Consider the following 18,850-nt stretch of genomic DNA (forward strand, 5'->3'; position numbering starts at 1 on the left):
CCACTGCACACAGCCCTTTTGATTAGGTGAGAACACTAGATCGGTAACTATATTTAACCTGCTGATTTTGTTCACTGTGATTTGTAATGATGCTCTTTTACTGTCTTGTCTTCCTCTTTTCCAGGTTATTTATTTATTTTATTTAGTGTTTATTTTGCATGCATTGGTTGGGATTCAATTCAGAGCATCACACATGCTAGGCAAACACTGCCACTGAGCTGCACACTCAAACATGCTTCGTTTTTTTAGCTTTCTTTGTGCACACTTGTTGTACATGGTGCTGTGCTACATAAGGACATCTTGACACAAACATGCACTGCGTACCCCACACCCCATGCCCTCCCTTTCTCCTCTCTTCCCCCTCCCGTTACTCCTCTGTATTTCCCTAGACAGGTTTGCTTCTACTCTCAAAACAGACTCTTTTAATTGAAACGATTTTTATTAATTATAATACGTTCTTAGAGGTGGCTTGGATGACAAGGTATCATGTTCTGCTTGTTCCAGTAATTAATGCAAATGTTCTCAACAGGCACACCTCTTCCCTCCTGCCAGGTTTGACTTCTTCTGTTTGTTACCTTCATTTTGTCTTTGAGACAAGGTCTTTCCAGGTAGTTCAGGCTGGCCTGGAGCTCACTGTGTAGCCCAGGCTGGCCACTTTGCCATCTTCCTGCCTCCTGACTACGGGGATTATGTGTTTGAGCCACTGTGCCGTGCCTTTGAGCTTGTAACAACCCCCTTTTGACTGTAGGGGCTTTTCCCTTATTCTGATTAGAGAACCCATTGTTCTCTTTTCCTCTTACTGAATTTTCCTCCTTGCAGAGTCTTTTCCTCCCCGAGATCAAATCTGTTCTTCACGCTGACATTTGTCTTACCTGATCTTCTGGCACCCTGGACATCTTGACCAGCATTTTGTTAATCACACAGGCCAGCAGAGCTCCAGCAGTTCAGCTGTTTTCTAATATATATCTTCTATTCTGGAAGAGTCGGTGTCTCTGGGTTAGATGTGTACCTTCCAGATTCCTTTTTTGGAAGCCAGAGTAGCTTTGTAAGAGTAGGAAATTAAACAGGCTTGCCTTTATGTCACTGTCACCTGGGTTTTTTAATATGTTAGGAATCACAGGGAACCTATTTCTAAAGATAATAAGTAGGTATGTATGTGTGCGTTCATGGTTTTGTCATTTGCGCTCAGATTCCAATTGAGAGACTGCTCGGCGTGAACATGATGAAGTGTTTTAGTGCGGTGAGGGAAATTAGAAAACACCAGCTCACATCTGTCCAAATGACTAGAAAGTAAACAAACAGTATGCTTAGGAGTTACAGAAACCCGTTTGTTTGGTCTTTGGATTCCAAGTTATGGAGCAGAGCGTTAACCTGAGTCCCCACCCTTGGTCTGTCCTCTAGGTGGCGCTGCAGGAGGTGGCTATTCCCAGGTCATTCCTATGGAAGAGGTAAAAAAAATCCAGGGCTTGACTCGACCTGACTCTGTATGATAGCTTTTCCCTTCCAGAGATGAGGTTTTGTTGTTGTTGTTGTTGTTTTTATTATTATTATTTTAGAATGCTAGTGGACAATCCACTTGTTTCTTGGCAGGAGTAACACATTAGACAAAAACATCTTTATTTGTGGACTTGTGACAATAGCTTGGTCTCAGGGTCTGCCTTTCAGTGGGGATAATCATTTTGAGCAGGTGAACACATGCTGCGTGGTCCCGAAACACCAGTCCTCGTGACACAGGAACATGTAGGGACCCTGAGGGGAACAGCGGTCTGTGCTCCTTCTCGATTGTGTAGCCTCTGCTGACCTCAGTGGTAGGGGGTGTGCTCCGTTCTCTGGACACTTTTGTGAAGAACTGCTAATTCTTTCTTTGGGAGGAGTTGTTTCAAGGGACAGATCGCCAGCTGGCCATTGTTCTTTAAAACAACAAATAAATAAATAGTTTCCAGTGTTCGCTGTATAGCCCAGGCTGGCCTTGAACTGATGGCAGTCCTCTGCCAGCCTCCTGAGTGCTGGGGTGACAGGGATAAGCCGCCATGCCTGGTTTCAGGCATTGGCTTTCCATAGAGAAGCGCGCTTAGAAGCCAGTCCACTAGCTGGGCTCCGGCCAGCACCCACAGGGGTTAGCGCGGGTGGTTGTGGGAGGAGGCAGGGTCAGCTGGAGACTGCTGTGGTTTCTGCTCTTTTGTAGTTTAATCTCCACCTCACGGGTGACATCCACGCCATCACTGCAGCTAATAACCTCGTGGCTGCTGCCATCGATGCCCGGATGTTTCATGAGCTGACCCAGACAGACAAGGTAGGCTATGCAGAGGGTGTGTGAGTGTGTGTGTGTGTGTGTGTGTGTGTGTGTGTGTGTGTGTGTCCCAGACAGACAAGGTAGGATGCAGAGGGTGTGTGTGTGTGTTTGTGTCCCAGACAGACAAGGTAGGATGCAGAGGGTGTGTGTGTGTGTGTGTGTGTGTGTGTGTGTGTGTGTGTCCCAGACAGACAAAGTAGGATGCAGAGGGTGTGTGTGTGTGTGTGTGTATGTATGTATGTATGTATGTGTGTGTGTATGTGTGTGTCCCAGACAGACAAAGTAGGATGCAGAGGGTGTGTGTGTGTGTGTGTGTGTGTGTGTGTGTGTGTGTGAAAGGGGGAAGTGCCTGAGTTCGTGTTGGGTTAGTGCTGGTCCCTTGGGTGCTAAGGCAGGTGACGTGGCAATGGGGACCCCCCCTCCCCATCTAAAGCTCTTCTCTTCCCTTTCTCTAAGGCTCTCTTTAATCGCTTGGTACCTTCAGTCAATGGAGTAAGAAAGTTCTCTGATATCCAAGTCCGAAGGTTACGGGTAAGCTTTTTCCTTCTTGATTGCTGACATTGTAAGAAACTTAATTGATAAAGACAACGGGGATTGATGGTAGGGGTTTTCCCCTGTTTCTTTATAACTTATAAGTGATGGATCCTATAGTAAATAGAGCACTGACGATCTGCCCTCAGCTAAGAGAGAGAACAGGTGCTTTTTGTTTTGTTTTGTTTTTTTGTTTTTTTGTTTTTTGAGACAGGGTTACTCTGTGTAGTTTTGGTGCCTTTCCTGGATCTCGCGCTGTAGACCAGGCTGGCCTCAAACTCACAGAGATCCACCTGGCTCTGCCTCCTGAGTGCTGGGATTAAAGGTGTGCGCCACCATGGCCTGGCGAACAGGTGCTTTTCAATGTGGAAAGAGTGCGGATGCCATCATGGAGACAGGCGGCTTCTGGAGTCTGAACCGCTGCTCTCCCCAGGCCTGGGACCGTGAGCAGACTCTTTGTGGGCTGCCTCTCCCTTCAGTCTTCTATAAAAATGAGCTTAATAATGCTAGCCCGACATAGATAAAGGGCCCTGGGAGAATCGGTAAATTCTGTATTATTTTATTTGGATTTCTTTAACCTATGTAGCCATTTAAAAAAGTATTTATTTGTGTATTAAGTGTGGGCACGTGTGGGTCATAGCACCATGTAGAGGTCGGGAACAGCTTTTGGGATTCAGTTCTTACTTCTCAGTGTGTTGGAGCAGGGTCGCTCTTGTTTCTGCTGCTAAGCAGTATACAATTCTCCCGTCTCCTCCTCCCATCTCACTGTAGGAGTGCTGGGATTGCAGATGTGCACCACCACATCTGGCTTTACATGGGTGTGAGGAATTGAACTCAGATCCCTGGGCTTTCAAAGCAAGTGCACTTACATTCCGAACAGTCCAGTTATATCGTCAGTAAGCACATGTTTTAATCACATAACCCAGAAATTCCACCTTCGATTTTTAACAAGAAAAACGAAACTTGGTGTTCACACAAAACCCTGTGGACAGATGTTTTAATGACTCTATTAAAAATCTCCCCAAAGTGAGAAAAATCTTCAGGGTTCTTCAATGGATGACTGCTTTAAGCAAGCTGTGGCGCATCGGCGCGATAAAAAGACATGAGCGGCTGGTGTGCACAACTTGGTTGACTCTCAGAGGCATCACGTTGAGTAAAAGAAGCCAGTATCAAAAGTCGTAGGCCGTGCCTCTGTTTATGCGGCATCCTCAGTGAAGCAAGACTGTAGTAATGGACATCAGACCGCTGGATGCCAGGAGTCATGGGTCCAGGGAAGGTGTGGCTGTAAAGGAATAGTACAGGGATATTCTTGTGTCACGTTAATGAAGTAAGGAGGAGGTTTATATATGTGTGTGCACGTGTAAGCATTCACTAAGTGGTGTGTACTGTTTATCAACAGTTCTATTCACTTCATTATTAATTCTTTGCAACCGTCTTTTCTCGTGGTACTGAGGGTTATACTCAGGGTCACATACTTACTAAACACACTGACTGCCACTGAGCTACATCCCCAAACCTTGAAACTTTGTCGTGTGTATTGTTGTTTTTAATATTTATTTAATGTGTGGGGGTGCCTGTCTGGTGCCCTCGGAGGCCAGAAGAGAGCATCAGGTCCCCTGGAACTAGAGTTCCAGACAGTTGTGAGCTGCCATATGGGTGCTGGGAACTGAACCTGGGTCCTCTGTAAGAACAGCAAGTATTCTTAACCTGAGCGGTCTATCCAGCCCTGAGCAACTCTGTATTTTGATGCTGCAAGAGTCATCCATGGAGAGATCTTTCCACAGATGTGTTGTTTACCTGTTGCTCTACTTACAGTTCTGTTGATAGTTCATTATCAGGGTTTTTGTTTGTTGCTTTTGTTTTGCTGGCCACTGAAAATATACTAAGTAGCTTTTAAGCAGTTTGATATTCCTTAGCTGTTTGCCTCCCCAGAAACCTGTGCATCAGGTACATCAAGTGTTACATGTTACTCCATCACAGCATATATCATGTGAGGTGGTGGGGTACTATGGGTACTATGGAAAGAGCAGATGACTTGTTACCTTACCTTTCCTAATGGGACCTCCTGTCAGAGAGAGGGGACAATTCACTCAAGGATTTTTTTTTTTTTTTTTTCCCCGAGACAGGGTTTCTTTGTGTAGTTTTGGGCCTTTCCTGGAACTTACTCTGTAGCCCAGGCTGGCCTCGAACTCACAGAGATTCACCTGGCTCTGCCTCCTGAGTGCTGTCCCTCAAGGATTTTAAATCAGATTTGCCCAGTGTTACAGTTCCCTTTACAAGGATCAAACTAGGGCCCAGGTTCCTGTCCCTCTCTCCCAGGCACTCTCCACTGCATAGTACTTCGTTGGTGGTGGTGGTGGTGGTGGTGGTGGTGGAGTGTGTGTGTGTGTGTGTGTGTGTGTGTGTGTGTGTGTGTGTGTGTGTTTGAGATAGGGTCTCACTGTATAGCCCTGGCTAACCTGGAACTCACTCTGTAGCCCAGGCTGGCCTCGAACTCACAGAGATCCACCTGCCTCTGCCTCCCGAGTGCTGGGATTAAAGGCATGTGCCACCATACCCTGCTACCTAGTGTTTTCATAATCTGCCCAGAGTGCTCAGTCAAAAGTGGGTTACTATGATTTAAAAAAAAAAAATACCCAGACAAAAGCAAGTGAGGAGGGAAGGCTCTGTTTTGGCGCACAGTTGGAAATTACAGTCCAATCATGGTGGGAAAGTCACCTCAGGGGAGCGTAGGCAGCTGGTCACATTTTGACCTCCTGGAGAAGCTAAGAAGGCTGTGGATGTTTGCCTGGCTCCCTTGTTCCTTTTTGTGCAATGCAGGGTCATTAACTCAAAGTCTGTCATCCCCTCCATTAACTTAATCATGACAATTCCCCATGGGCATGCCATCTCCAGGATGGACAGTTGAGATGGACCATCGCCTCCAACAGCCGGTTGTTGAGGGGGCTGACTGAGGGGTTCGTGGGTTTCTTTGAACAGTATCAGGTTCTAGGCTCGTGGGGCACCTGACAACACCAGAGACATACCTGAGGTTTCCATGTTCTCATATATAAGGAAAGAACCGTGGTGGCGCACGCCTTTAATCCCAACACTCGGGAGGCAGAGGCAGGCGGATCTCTGTGTTCAAGGCCAGCCTGGGCTACAGAGTGAGTTCCAGAACAGCCAGGAATGCACAGAGGAAACCCTGCCTCGAAAAACCAAAATGATAATAATAAAAACAATAAAAAGAAAAGGAAAGAGCCACAGACAGAGTAGGTCTTGCTAGGGCTCACTGACTCATGACTGCCGTGAGGAAGAGGACAATTTTATAACCATTTTCCATTTTGAAAAGTGACCTGTGTAGACACTGTATGTAAATAAATTTTAAAAGTACCCAAATTCTGTAAGGAAGAAAATCTTTAAAAAGCCTTTTTTTTAGTGCCTTTTTAGAACAGTAAGAAGTCAGCAAAAGTATTGAGCCGTATAAAAATGTATAAAAGAGTTTTAATAGATTTTTTTTTTATTGATTGCTGCTTGTTTTTGCCTTTCCTAAAATTGGACTTCAATTGGGTTTCTCGGTAGTCTGATTTTTAAAGCTTTGCATGTTGCTTTTCATTTCAGTAGATTTGATGAATCCAGAGGTGCCCTGATACTTCTCCATTGGGGCCGTTTTCTGCCATGTTGAGGGAAATCTCTGGAGTGGAGTTACAAGAGCAGAAATACCATTTGAGAATAGGAAAGCCCCTCCAGGCTTAGCCAGAGAGTCGTGATCTTAAGATGCTGGCATTCCAAGGGTGTGCCACAGACTGGATTCATGGTCCTTATTTCCTAGGGGAGACCCTATCTCCAGATAAAGGTTGATTTTAAAAAACAAAGAGCATGCTTCTCTGTTTTTCTTTCTTTCTTTTTTTAAGGGAGAAAGCATTTATTTTAGCTTACAGTTCAAAGTACTGTCCCTCATAGTGGAGAAATGAGGGCAGCGGGGCTTGAAGCAACTGCTGACATCACATCCACAGTCAGAAAACAGCTCTCCTCCGAGTTTTGGTTTGGTTTTGTTGATCAGGGTCTGGCTATACAGCCCCGGCTGTCTTGCAACATGCTATGTAGACCAGACTGCCTCAGACTCAGAGATCTGTCTGCCTCTGCCTCCTCTGTCTCATTTTATGTTTTAATTTCCTTCCCCCACCCTCCCCCAACCCCCAGAGGTTAGGCATTGAAAAGACTGACCCTACCACACTGACGGATGATGAGATCAACAGATTTGCAAGACTGGATATCGATCCAGAAACCATTACGTGGCAGAGAGGTATGTACCCTGCCCAGGCTGCCAGCCTCCCACGCCCCCAGGATGCCCCCCGGTTCAGGTTGCTGTCCAGGATATCCTTGCCAACCTTAGCCACTGTGTAGATGTCCCTTTGTGGGGTTGGTTGAATGTCTTGCTGTCGGTTCAGTGTTGATTAAAATGAGGGTTTCAAGGAAGTTCATGCATAAACCAAAAATAACGTTTTTTAAGTTTCAATTTTATGCAGAAAGTTTTGGTGTCGTGAAGTGGGAAAATGATGTTTAATCACTTGAATCATGTGTGCTCTTTATTCTCAGAACTCTTCTGGCACCGGTGACTTTATTTTTCATCTATCTCTTCAGCCTGCTCATCATTTCTCATTTTATTAACTTGTCTTGTAACGCTTGTCAGCCTTCAGCTTTGTAGACGTCTGCCTGACTTTACCGCTATATGTTGCCTTTCTCTGTGTACAATTAGCGGGGCTTGGGATTTTATTTTCTGCCCATCTCCTTTGTCTCCCTGTAGAGAAGAAATTCTCATCTAGTCATGCAGAATGCACTGTAAGGCCAACTTACCAACTTCTTTCTTGTTTTTATTGGCACAATAACTGTCAATGTCCTGTTGATTTGGAGTTTGTTTGTTTTGATCATGTAGCCCAGGCTGGTCTTGAGTCCTCTCTGTAGCCAAGGTTGACTTTGAGCTAGCCCTCTTGTGTCCATGTCCCTGCTGAGATGACAGGTGTGGACCACCATCCTGGCATTTTAAAAATGACATTCTTTGAAAAAAAAAAAAATGTTCTTTTTAAATTTTTATGTGTATGAGTGTTTGGCCTTCATCTATGTCTATGCATTACATGCATGTAGTGTCTACAGAGACCAGAAGAGGGCATCAGATACCCTGGAACTGAAGTTACACACAGCTGTGAGTGCCCATGCCTGTTCTGGAACCCAGGTCTTCCGGATGAGCAACCAATGCTCTTGACCTCTGAGCTATCTCTCCAGCCCCCCAAAATGACATTCTTAATAAGAAAAACGATACTGGCATTTCTCCTCTTGCCTCAAAAGCTTTAAGCAAATGCTGCAACGTTTTAAATTTCTTAGATATATTTTTATTTATCCTGTGTATGGGTGTTTTTCCTGTATGGATATATGAGCACCATGTCCATGTCTGGTACCCAAGGAGATTGGGAGGAAGCATCAGATCCCCTGGAACTGGAGTTACTGTGGATGCTGGGGAGCTGCCATTTGATGCTAAGAACTCAGCCCCACTCCTCTGCAATAGCACAAAGTCCTCTGCACCCCTGAACCATCTCTCTGGACCAACCCCATCGCAGTATTTTTAGAAGAAAACAAGCTCCCCATATGTTATGAGAATTTAACGTGTTGTTTAATCATTTGCTTTAGCATGTGTGTGCATGTGTGTATGCGGGGGTTATTGGTAGGTAGAGTGTCTTACGATGTAGCCCACACTGACCTTGAACTCCTGATTCTCAGCCTCTCAAGTGCTAGGATTACAGGCATGAGGCACCACCCCTGGCTCTTTTTTCTTTCCTGATGCTCAGTGGCTTGTTAGAAAGGAAGCGATTAGGGAAGAGCCAGTTGGAGACCTACCTAATAAGATCTATGTACCTCATCTCCCTGTGCCTTCATGTGTTAACCAGCCTGGAAACTCATTGTTTTATACATGTAAATCTGCTGCTGAGGATGATGATGGTGGTGGTGGTGGTAGTGGTGGTGATTTTTATAGGTCTTCACCTCCATCCCTCAATCCATGGGGTGGAGTCAGTTTCTCTGTAGATGGGGTTGAAAGTTCCATCCCTCCAATCGCTTGTCCTTGCTGGTCACCGTACCCCTTCTGAGGTGCTCTGTCCCTTTAACATTCCAAGGGCTCTAGGAGACTTGTGCCATGAACCCGTGGCAAAGATGAGATATGTTTCCTTGGATCCTGCACATAGGAAAATCAAATGTAGGAGCCCCCTGAATAGCACACAGTAGCTAGTCCTGGGAAGTGAGGTTTGAATTGGTTGGCGGCCGACTTTTCCAGGTTCCCTGAAGTTATACAATTGGGTATATATTCTGTCATCACGAGAGAATGTACTAAGGAGAGGCCAGGCCTGTGGCTTGGAGTGTTTCACAGGCATTTGCACTTGGTCTGAGTGGATGGCCCTTGTGTGGGCGTATGGCCAATGAGTCACCCCACAGAACAATACACACCTTAGCCTTTTCAAAAACGGAGTTGCTCTGTTTTTGTTTTTCTGCTAATATAGAATGTGCTTTGAAATGGAGTCCAGATTTTATAGTTGTTTGACTTCTTTAGAAGGAATGAAGTTCAACCACTCCACATTCCTTTGCTTTAAGAACCAGCACTCTACATTTCTGGCGTGTGCTGTTTCTTACACTGTATTCCTCCAGCTCGTCATCCATTTTGAAATCAAGTATTAGTAGACCATTGTTAGGTTAGATTTGTTATTTTAAAACTGTTGCTAAACTGGACGTGGTAGCACATGCCTTTAATCCCAGCACTCAGGAGACAGAGGCAGGTGGATCTCTGAGTTTGAGGCCAATGTGGTCTACAGAGCAAGTTCCAGGACAGCCAGGGCTACACAGTGAAACCCTGTCTCAAAACAAAACAAACAAACAAACAAACAAAAAACAAAAACCAGAGCTACATAATAGAGAGACCATGTCTCAAAATCAAAACAATAACAGCACACACACACACAAACACATACCAAACAAACAAAAGCTCCTCTGCTGTTCCCTTTATCTTTGTGGAATTATGTATTTACTTTTGAGATAGAGTCATACCATCTAGCCCAGGTAGGCCTTACATCTGAGGTCGTCCTGCCTCCGCCCTCAGCGTCCTGGCCTTACAGGCATATGCTATCTCAGCGTCCTGGCCTTACAGGCATATGCTATCTTCCCTAGCATTGTGTTTCTTCTTCTCTTCTTTCTTTCTTCCATTTTTTTTGGGGGTTGGGGGGAATCAACCCTGAGTCTCCCCGGTACTAGATGGCACTACCATCGCACTGGATCTCCATTCGTTTATTTACATATCTTTTCTTAAAAGCCATTCCTCACCCTCCCTTTCCACTGTAGTGCTGGACACCAACGACAGGTTCCTGAGGAAGATCACGATTGGACAGGCTCCCACGGAGAAAGGCCACACACGCACGGTAACTGTCTGCGCGTTGTCTCCGTAATTGCTTCGTGGGAACTAGCTCTGGCCGCTTCCCTCCTCCTCCACCCCTCCTTTGCGACCACAGCGGCAGGTGCTCTTCTGCCTTCTCCTTTTTAAAATGGCAGTGAGTGGGTGTGGCAGCGAGTGCTCTTGACAGCGTTGGCAGCAAATCCATGTGTCACCTGTGTGGTTTTCCCCGCACGCACCGTTCTTTCCTGGAGGTGGAGAACCCCAACTGAATAGTCTTGCATGTAAATTAATCAAAATTGCTCCTCTTCTGTGGCCGTTGGGTAGCATGTATCTTCCGCATAAGAATGACTACCTGTGGTGTTCCTTTTACATACATTAGGGAAACTGTATCCTGTATGTAACCAACTGTAACCAAGCTGCTTTCACGGGGATAAAATAATAGCTGATTGGTTGTGCTACAATTTGCAGGGGCAGTAGGGGTGCAGGAAGGGTCTCATGTAGCTCAGGCTGGTCTCAAACTTATAGCTGAGGATGACTTTGAACTCTGATCCTCCAGCCTCCACCTCCCAAATTCTGGGATTACAAGCCTGTACTACCACACACCATTTTATGAGGTACTGGGGATCGAACCTGGGGCTTTGTGCATGCTAGGCAAGTTCTTTGCCCCGGTGCTACAACCCCTAAAACATTGAGCTTCCTTTTTTTTTTTTTTTTTTGTTTTTGTTTTTGTTTTTGTTTTTGTTTTCGAGACAGAGTTTCTCTATGTAGCTTTGGTGCCTGTCCTGGATCTCGCTCTTGTAGACCAGGCTGGCCTCGAACTCACAGAGATCCGCCTGGCTCTGCCTCCTGAGTGCTGGGATTAAAGGCGTGCACCACCACCACCCTGCTAAAACATTGAGCTTTTGATTACTCTAGGCATCTGAACAATTACAAATTTTGACTGCTGAAAGATTATTTAGATAGTTCTATTTCATCCTTGTTAGCTTCTGGTTTGACACAGACACTCTGCCTTTGTCTCTTTGACTGCCCACAGGCCCAGTTTGATATCTCTGTGGCCAGTGAAATCATGGCTGTTCTGGCCCTCACTAGTTCTCTGGAAGACATGAGAGAGAGATTGGGCAAAATGGTGGTGGCATCCAGTAAGAAAGGAGAGCCCATCAGTGCCGAGGATCTGGTAAGTGCCAGGCATGCTGGGGTCTCTCTGTGGTTATTGAAAACAAAATTTAACAAAAATTAAACTCTTCTTAAAATGTTGTAATTAACTCATTAATTGGTTTTGCTCATTGCAAAAGTTATGAAAAAAAATTTTTTTTAAAGTTCTTCATAGTGAATGATGGCAGTGTTACTGGGCTTTGTAAGAGGCCATGAGTGCAGGGTGATTTGAATGATGCTTTCATCCTTCAGGGATCTTCCTGAGCAAGCTGCAGCTAGAGTTTGTATGGAACACCTATCATCCAAGTGTTGGGTGTTACCTCAGTGCCTCCCTGTACCACTTGGCCTGGAAGGACTCTTTGGCCAGTTTGGCTGATGGTCTTCTGGTTAGGTCTTCTTCTGTTCTGTTCTGTTTTGTTGTACGTTTGGTTTTTGGTGGGTGTTTTGGTTTGGTTTGGTTTTGTCTTTTGTTGTTGTTACCTTTTCTTTAGACAGGATCTCTCTATGTATCTCTGATTGCCCTGGAACTCAATGTAGACTAGGCTGGCGTCAAATCCTCCTGCCTCTGCTTCCAAAGTACTGAGATTAAAAGTGGTCGCCACTATGCCCAGCTCTCTATATACATGATATAAAATTTGAAATAAAACTTCTTTTTTTTTTTTTTTTAGTTTTACGAGACAGGGTTTCTCTGTGTAGCTTTTTTGCGCCTTTCCTGGATCTCGCTCTGTAGACCAGGCTGGCCTCGAACTCACAAAGATCTACCTGCCTCTGCCTCCCGAGTGCTGGGATTAAAGGCGTACGCCACCACTGCCCGGCTGAAATAAAACTTCTTAAAGAAAATCTTTTTCCAAACAAGCTCTCAGCCTAACGCTAGCTTGCTTGGAACTCATCACGTGGCCCAGACTATTCTCCAGTCAATAGCAGTCCTCCTAGTTTAGCGCCTGCATCCTGGGATTATAGCACAGGTTCTCGACCTCGCCAATGCTGCGACCCTTTAATACGGTTCCTCATGGTGTGGTGAGCCGAAACCACAAAATTATTTTCATTGCTACTTCATAACTGTAACTTTGCTACCGTAATGAATCGGAACATAAATATTTTTTGGAGATAGAGGTTTGCCAGAGGGGTCGCGACCCTCAGGTTGAGAACCACTGGATTATACGCATGCGCCACCACGCCTGCTTTAGATCAAAATTTGAAAGGCTTGTTTGTATCAGCACACACCAGCATAGTTGGTGTTATGGCAGACGGATTTAGAAAAGGGAGGAAAATATGAACTTTGTTTTCACAGTTGATAATGTGTTTTAAATTTTAACACCCAGACCGTAAATTTAGAAACACGTTAATGTCGAATACAAATGAGAACCATTGCTTAGTTTTCCTTTGCCGGGGGTTTGTTCAGCGATGATAAGAGGGGGAGCTGGATTTAGGAGTCAGAATTAGGCTTCTGGCTAGTAGTTTAGCTTCCGCTCTGGGAAACATACATTGAATCCCATTTATGCCCATTTCTGCTCAGATACCAAAGTTATAAATAACTCATTGCTGTTGGAACTAACATATCCACTCTAAACTGGTCTAAATGGAGCCCCCTCCCACCTCGGCCAGCCGCAGAGCCTGATTGAGACGCTTGTTTCCAGCGCCGCATGCGTTTTCAGAAATTGTATGAGAGTGCCATTTTCACTCTGCTTCCTCTCCCCGCCAAGATAACTGGTGCCTTCCTAGTACAGCGGGGGAAAGTAAGCAATAAAGATGAATGGCTGAGATTAGGGGTAAGCTCTAATTGCTCCAAGATGGTCCAAATGAATGAGAAGCCCCAGAATGCTGAATTTTGGTTTCAAGAGACTGGATTTCTGCCGGCACGAGTTGATGCTTCATGGGCTTGTCTTGCAGGGCGTGAGCGGGGCACTCACGGTGCTGATGAAGGATGCAATCAAGCCCAACCTCATGCAGACCTTAGAGGTGAGCTGGGTAACTCCTGGGGCCCAGAACTTACTTCCTCTGTTCAGAGCCAAGAGAGTAGAAAGCACACTTCCCTTGCAGAATCAGACACCTTTCATCTTTTTTTTGAAAGGTTTTAAAAATCTGTTTGGTATGGGAGCGTTGTGTGTGCCCCAGTATGCACGTGGAAGTGAGGGGACATCTTGGTGGGGTCAGTTCTCTCCTGGTACTTGTACTTGAGCTTTGGGATTTGAACTCAGGTCTCCAAGCCTGTAAGGCAATCACCTCTGCCCAGTGAGCCATATTGCCATCCCATAGAAGCCTTTTCTGTTGCTCATCTCTTTTCTTACTTCCTTTCTTACAGTTGTGGGGAGGGAGTGTTCTAAAATAATATAAAATAAATGGCTTTGGAGCTGGGGATATAGATCACCGGCATAGCATTTACCCTGGTATGTAAGAGGCCCTGGGTTTGATTCCCAGCACAGCCACAGCAAAGGGGGTGGCCTGGTGTTTTTCTTCCTGGAAGTCTTTTTTCAAACTCCAGCCCCTTCCAATTCCTGGCCCTTTGGCTACTGTGAAGCCGAATTGGCATTTGCTCACGATGTCTTGGTCTCCACAGGGCACACCAGTGTTTGTCCATGCTGGGCCCTTTGCCAACATTGCACATGGGAATTCCTCCATCATCGCAGACCGGATTGCGCTCAAGCTCGTTGGCCCTGAGGGCTTCGTAGGTGAGTTCTTGTGCCTCCTTGGTGGAGAGACTCGTGTTTCTTTAATGTCATGGAGTGGCGGCGGTGATTTTACAGATGCTCATCTTCCTTGCAGTGACTGAAGCAGGATTCGGCGCGGACATAGGAATGGAGAAGTTCTTCAACATCAAGTGCCGGTATTCTGGTCTCCAGCCACACGTGGTGGTGCTCGTGGCCACTGTCAGGGCTCTTAAGATGCACGGGGGCGGCCCGACGGTGAGGATCAAGGACCCGAGGGAGTGGTTGTCAGGAACGTTCTAGAGGCTCGCAGGAAATTCCATGACTCGTCCCAGGGTCGGCATTCCATTACACTCATTTATCCTCATGATGGATAGGGAGCCAAAGCCAGGGATGGCCAGATAACTCCTGTACAGGCCACCTCACCCTCAGGGACAGATCCCCTAGCAGCATTTTAAGGGGACCCACACTGGTTTTGTCACTTGCCTATCTAAACCCCTCCAACGGCTTGTGCTTGGCCTTACGGACAGGAAACTCCCTGTCAACCTGTTCTTTATAAATCTGAATCCCATTTTCCTTCTTGATGTTGACACTGGCAGCCAGCCAGCCGACGCTGCGCAGAAGTCATTTGTGAGCAGCAGGTCTTGCTGACAGGGCCCTGACATAGCCTGTGGTAAGCTGGTGGGATGCCAGAGGCAGGTGAAAGAGAATGGCAGGTCGCTCAGGACCAGCGGCTGGTGAGGCAAAAGGTGGGCTCGCTCAGGGTCAGCTGTGTCCTGGACGTGATGTGTTTTCCTGAACGCCCATTGCTTAGAAACTATACTTCTTAGTCTAGTATTTTCGCATCTCTGTTGGTTTGCTTTTTGAGGCAGGATCTCACACCGTAGCCCTGGCTATCCTAGAACTCCCTCTGTAGCCCAGGCTGGCCTCAAACTTAGAGAGACCCTCCTGCCTCTGCCTCCCGAGTGCTGGGAGTAAATGTAGCCGCACACCTGGCTGCCTCACACCTCTTCTTCTCCAGACTAACAGGTAACGTTGCTTGTACTGGTCAGCGGCCATTGTAGTGTTAAATTTCTGTTCTTTAGGCATTGGTGTTGTAACTTGGGGAGCAAGAGCTTGACTCTGTCTCTTGGTGCACTGGCCCCCATTTGTCCTAACAGAGCAGTTCTTGGGTGTTTTGGATTGTTTGTTTGTTTTCAGGATGGGGGTGCACCGGGGATTGAACCCAGAGCTTTGCACACACCTGACAAGTGTTTCACCACCAGGCCCTTAGAGCCTTTTGTACACTTACAAATTACTGAAGGCCTAAAACAGCTTTTCTTGATAGGAGTTACAGCTCTTCGCATTTAGTGTATTGGAACTGAGCTGCACATTAACAGACGTAGTTTTTTTGAATGAGAAGCGGCTGTATTTTTCTGAAATAAAATATAGGCGCTGCCTATTTCCTCTCTCTTCAGTCTGGTTCACTAGAGACAGTGGATTGATTCTCTTCTGCACGTGACCTTGTGATGTCCCATGGCACGTAACCGTTGGAGATTTCATGGTCCACTCAGTGAGAGAGTGAAGGCCCCATTAAGGAAATCATTTTGGCCTTGGGTACCCCACCCCCCACCCCACCCCCAGGTTAGGTCCCCAGACTGCACAGGCACTTTTCTAACTCACGTGGCCTCCCTCAGGCCATAGTCTAGGAGATAGGAAAGACTTTCCCAACCTTGGACACCCCTTTCTGCCAGGAATGCTAGCTAGGCTGTCTTCGTCCATGCTAGCCAGCGTTCCCTGCTCACATGCCCTTCAGTCATTATCCTCACACCATAGCATGACCAACTTGCCTGTGGCCAGGACAGCTGCCAATAAAGCCCCACAAAGCCTTAAACTTACTAAAAATGTTGAGGGTTTTTTTTTGGGGGGGCGGGGGTAGATTAATTTTCCCTTTTGTAACTCGATTGTATAGTTCTTGAGTGAGAAGTTTGTAGGTGACAGCATTATGTTGCAAAGTCAAAAGGTTGGACCGGCCTGGGAGCCTCACTGTGGTGATGCTGGGCAGTCCTGAGAGGAGGCTGTGCCTGTACAGCTCTGTCCGGGAGCCAGACCTGTGGGCAGCTGTGCAGAAGGTCACTGCTTCCTGCCTATCGTCCACGTGGCCCTTCTAGGGTCATAGTACCATAGACTAGACACGCAGACCTCAAGTCTTCCTGCAGAGGAGAAGACCCAGCTAGGGGCCTTCTGCTAATCACTGTGTGTTGTCTACAGTGACAGTGCATCAACTCTGAGCCCTCTGCATGTGTGTACCGTGCAGCAGAGCTGAGCCAGTTTCCAGATCAGGCCCCAGGCCCAGGCCCTCCTCTAGTGACAGTGAGCTAACCACTGTAGAGTTCATATACCTCTAAATCTACTATGTAGAGGAAGAAGGGCCTCCTGTCACCCCTGATCTCCCCCTCCCCTCTTGAGAGAGGGTCACATAGCCCAGGCTGGCCTCCACCCCCTATGTTGATGATGACCTTGAAATGATCCTCCTGCCTTCGTTTTCCAAGTACTAGGGACCGAGACCCCAGGTACCCACTGGCTGTTATCTTCCTCTTATTTGTTGTTCAGTCATCCTTGCTCAGCCCCCACCCACCCCTCCCCCCTCCTGCCAAGTCCTGAGGGGGGGGGGGCTCTTCACGGGCCTGACCTTAGGCATCCATAGTGACCTTGGCGGGGCTGGAGGCTCTCTTTCCCCCCTTTACTTCCATTCCACTGGTGTGAGCTTCCTTCAGTGGGATCACTGTCCTGCCACAGCGTATTCCTGTCCACCGTGTCCTTCATCCCTCGTCTCAGTTCACAAAGGACCACCCCTGTGCTCACAAGCAGTCATTGCCCTGTGTTTTACGGTCTCACGCTCCAAGTCCTTGGGGCAGGAAACAGCTTCACGCGGCCGACGGCCGTTTATTCTCTGAAGCGTGCAGCCGCTGGCCTCTCACAGTGGAAGCACACCTGACTTTGTCTCCTTCCATCTTCCAGGTCACTGCTGGACTGCCTCTTCCCAAGGCTTACACAGAAGAGGTAACTATAATGATGTCTGAGCACTTGTCCTAGGAAACCACACCCCAAATCAGCATGTCTTAATCTGGCCATGGAGAATAAAGGGGGCAGCCACTCTGACCCTGGGCTGTTCCTTGGGGTTGGGGTTGGGGGTGGGGATGACAAAAAAAAAAAGAAAAAGAAAAAGAAAAAAAGAAAAAAAACTATGATGCACCGGAAATCATATCAGAGAAGTAGCAATAAGTAGAATCGGCCCAACCAGGATGGCAGGAAGCCCTTGTCCTAGACCAGTTTACTCCCAGGGAACATTTGGCTGTATCTGGAAGCCTTTTTTGCTGTTTGTTAGAGATAGGGTCTTGCTCTATAGCTCAGGCTGACCTTGAACTCCAGCCCCATAAGTGCTGGGATCACCCCATACCCAGCTAGAGAGAGTACGACTCCGGAGGTGTGGTTGGCATCTGATGTGTAGAAGCCAGGGATTGTTGTTAACAGCCCGGGGTGTGTAGCGTCCCCCCTACCCCCCCACCCCCTAGTGTTTAAAATGACAATAGTACCAGAGTTAAGTAGCCATGCCCTAGATGATGCACATTTCTTTCCTTCATTGTCTTTCCTGCACCGAATAAGTCCCAAATGCCATTTAAATCAAGCCAGGAGAGACCTTTAGAAGTAACATTTTCTCTACAAACGCAAAGCTGAGTTACAGACCCCAGACACAGCCACTGAATGCCTCGGTTGGCTTGGCAGGCACATCTTCCATAAGCTGATTTGGTCTACTGGGCAGGAGCTCAAAGAACAGTTCTGAGCTCTTTTTTTTTTTTTCATACTGATATCATTTACCATCAAAGAAACATCCCCAGGGTCACTGTGAGTGCTTACGTAAGAGACGGGCCCATGGCTAAGATGCAGGGTCAGCCACTGTCACTGCTGATTCAATCTCTCTGTCCTTGTGGAGACTTCTCTGTTATCAGGCCGTGCAGGCTCAGTGTACAGCCCCCAAATGAAGTTTGTGAAATTGCCCAGGAAAAAGCTGGTTGGTGCCTTGAGTCTGCCTGTCTCGGGAGCTGGGACTTGCCTTTTATGGTCATCTGTGTGATTCAGGCGTGGGAGGGGAATTCACAGTTCTGACCCTCCTGCCACCCCACAGCCTTTCCTGTATCTAATTGCAGTGAGTGCCCCACACTAGCCCAGCTGGTGTCTTCATTTAAGACATTCAACTCATTTCAAACTGTTCTCGGTTGGTCTTATGTAGTAATTGGGTTTTATGTGGCTAAAGGTAAGAACAGTTAGAGTGCTCTTTAGACCATCAGATAATCCTGGTCTCGGATTACAGTTAAGGGGGGCGGGGGAGGTCTTGAACAGTGTTTGTAGGATCTCACTTTATAACCTCCCTACTTTTCCTGCTGCTTTGGTCATCTAGAAACCGGGTAGGGGGGAGGGAGTGGGAGGAGAGGAGGGAGAGGAAACTGCAGTTAGGATGTGAAATAAATTAATTAATTTAATTAAAACAATAACAACAACAAGTAACAGTGCTAGGTTTTCCTAGTGATAGAGCATGTTTCTATGAAGACAACCACATTGATTGATTGATTGACTGATTGATTGGTTTTTCTTGAGATGTCTTGCTTTATAGCTCTGGCTGACCTGGAACTCACTCTGTAACCCAGGCTGCCTTGAACTCACAAATATATGCTTACCTTTTTTCTCCTGAGTGCTGGGATTAAAGGTGTAGGCCACTACACTTTTAAGAGTACTAATATTTTGAGGTTACAGTTATTTTATTTTGTTTTGCTTTAGTGC

General features: G+C 46.7%; 1 protein-coding gene across 4 annotated transcripts in view; it reads left to right on the top strand.

The window, feature by feature from the left end:
• The window catches only part of Mthfd1 (methylenetetrahydrofolate dehydrogenase, cyclohydrolase and formyltetrahydrofolate synthetase 1), an 87,217-nt gene that overhangs the window by 55,092 nt on the left and 13,275 nt on the right, over window positions 1-18,850 (top strand). For all 4 annotated transcript variants that reach the window (XM_059280005.1, XM_059280006.1, XM_059280004.1 and 1 more), the window contains 10 exons: window positions 1,402-1,448; window positions 2,186-2,293; window positions 2,750-2,824; window positions 7,007-7,109; window positions 10,184-10,260; window positions 11,269-11,409; window positions 13,278-13,346; window positions 13,945-14,056; window positions 14,151-14,290; window positions 17,033-17,074. In XM_059280005.1, the coding sequence (XP_059135988.1) occupies window positions 1,402-1,448; window positions 2,186-2,293; window positions 2,750-2,824; window positions 7,007-7,109; window positions 10,184-10,260; window positions 11,269-11,409; window positions 13,278-13,346; window positions 13,945-14,056; window positions 14,151-14,290; window positions 17,033-17,074 (914 nt within the window). The remainder of the gene's footprint in view (window positions 1-1,401; window positions 1,449-2,185; window positions 2,294-2,749; window positions 2,825-7,006; window positions 7,110-10,183; window positions 10,261-11,268; window positions 11,410-13,277; window positions 13,347-13,944; window positions 14,057-14,150; window positions 14,291-17,032; window positions 17,075-18,850) is intronic.

This window comes from Peromyscus eremicus, chromosome 14 (assembly GCF_949786415.1).
Source record: "Peromyscus eremicus chromosome 14, PerEre_H2_v1, whole genome shotgun sequence".
NCBI lineage: Eukaryota > Metazoa > Chordata > Mammalia > Rodentia > Cricetidae > Peromyscus > Peromyscus eremicus.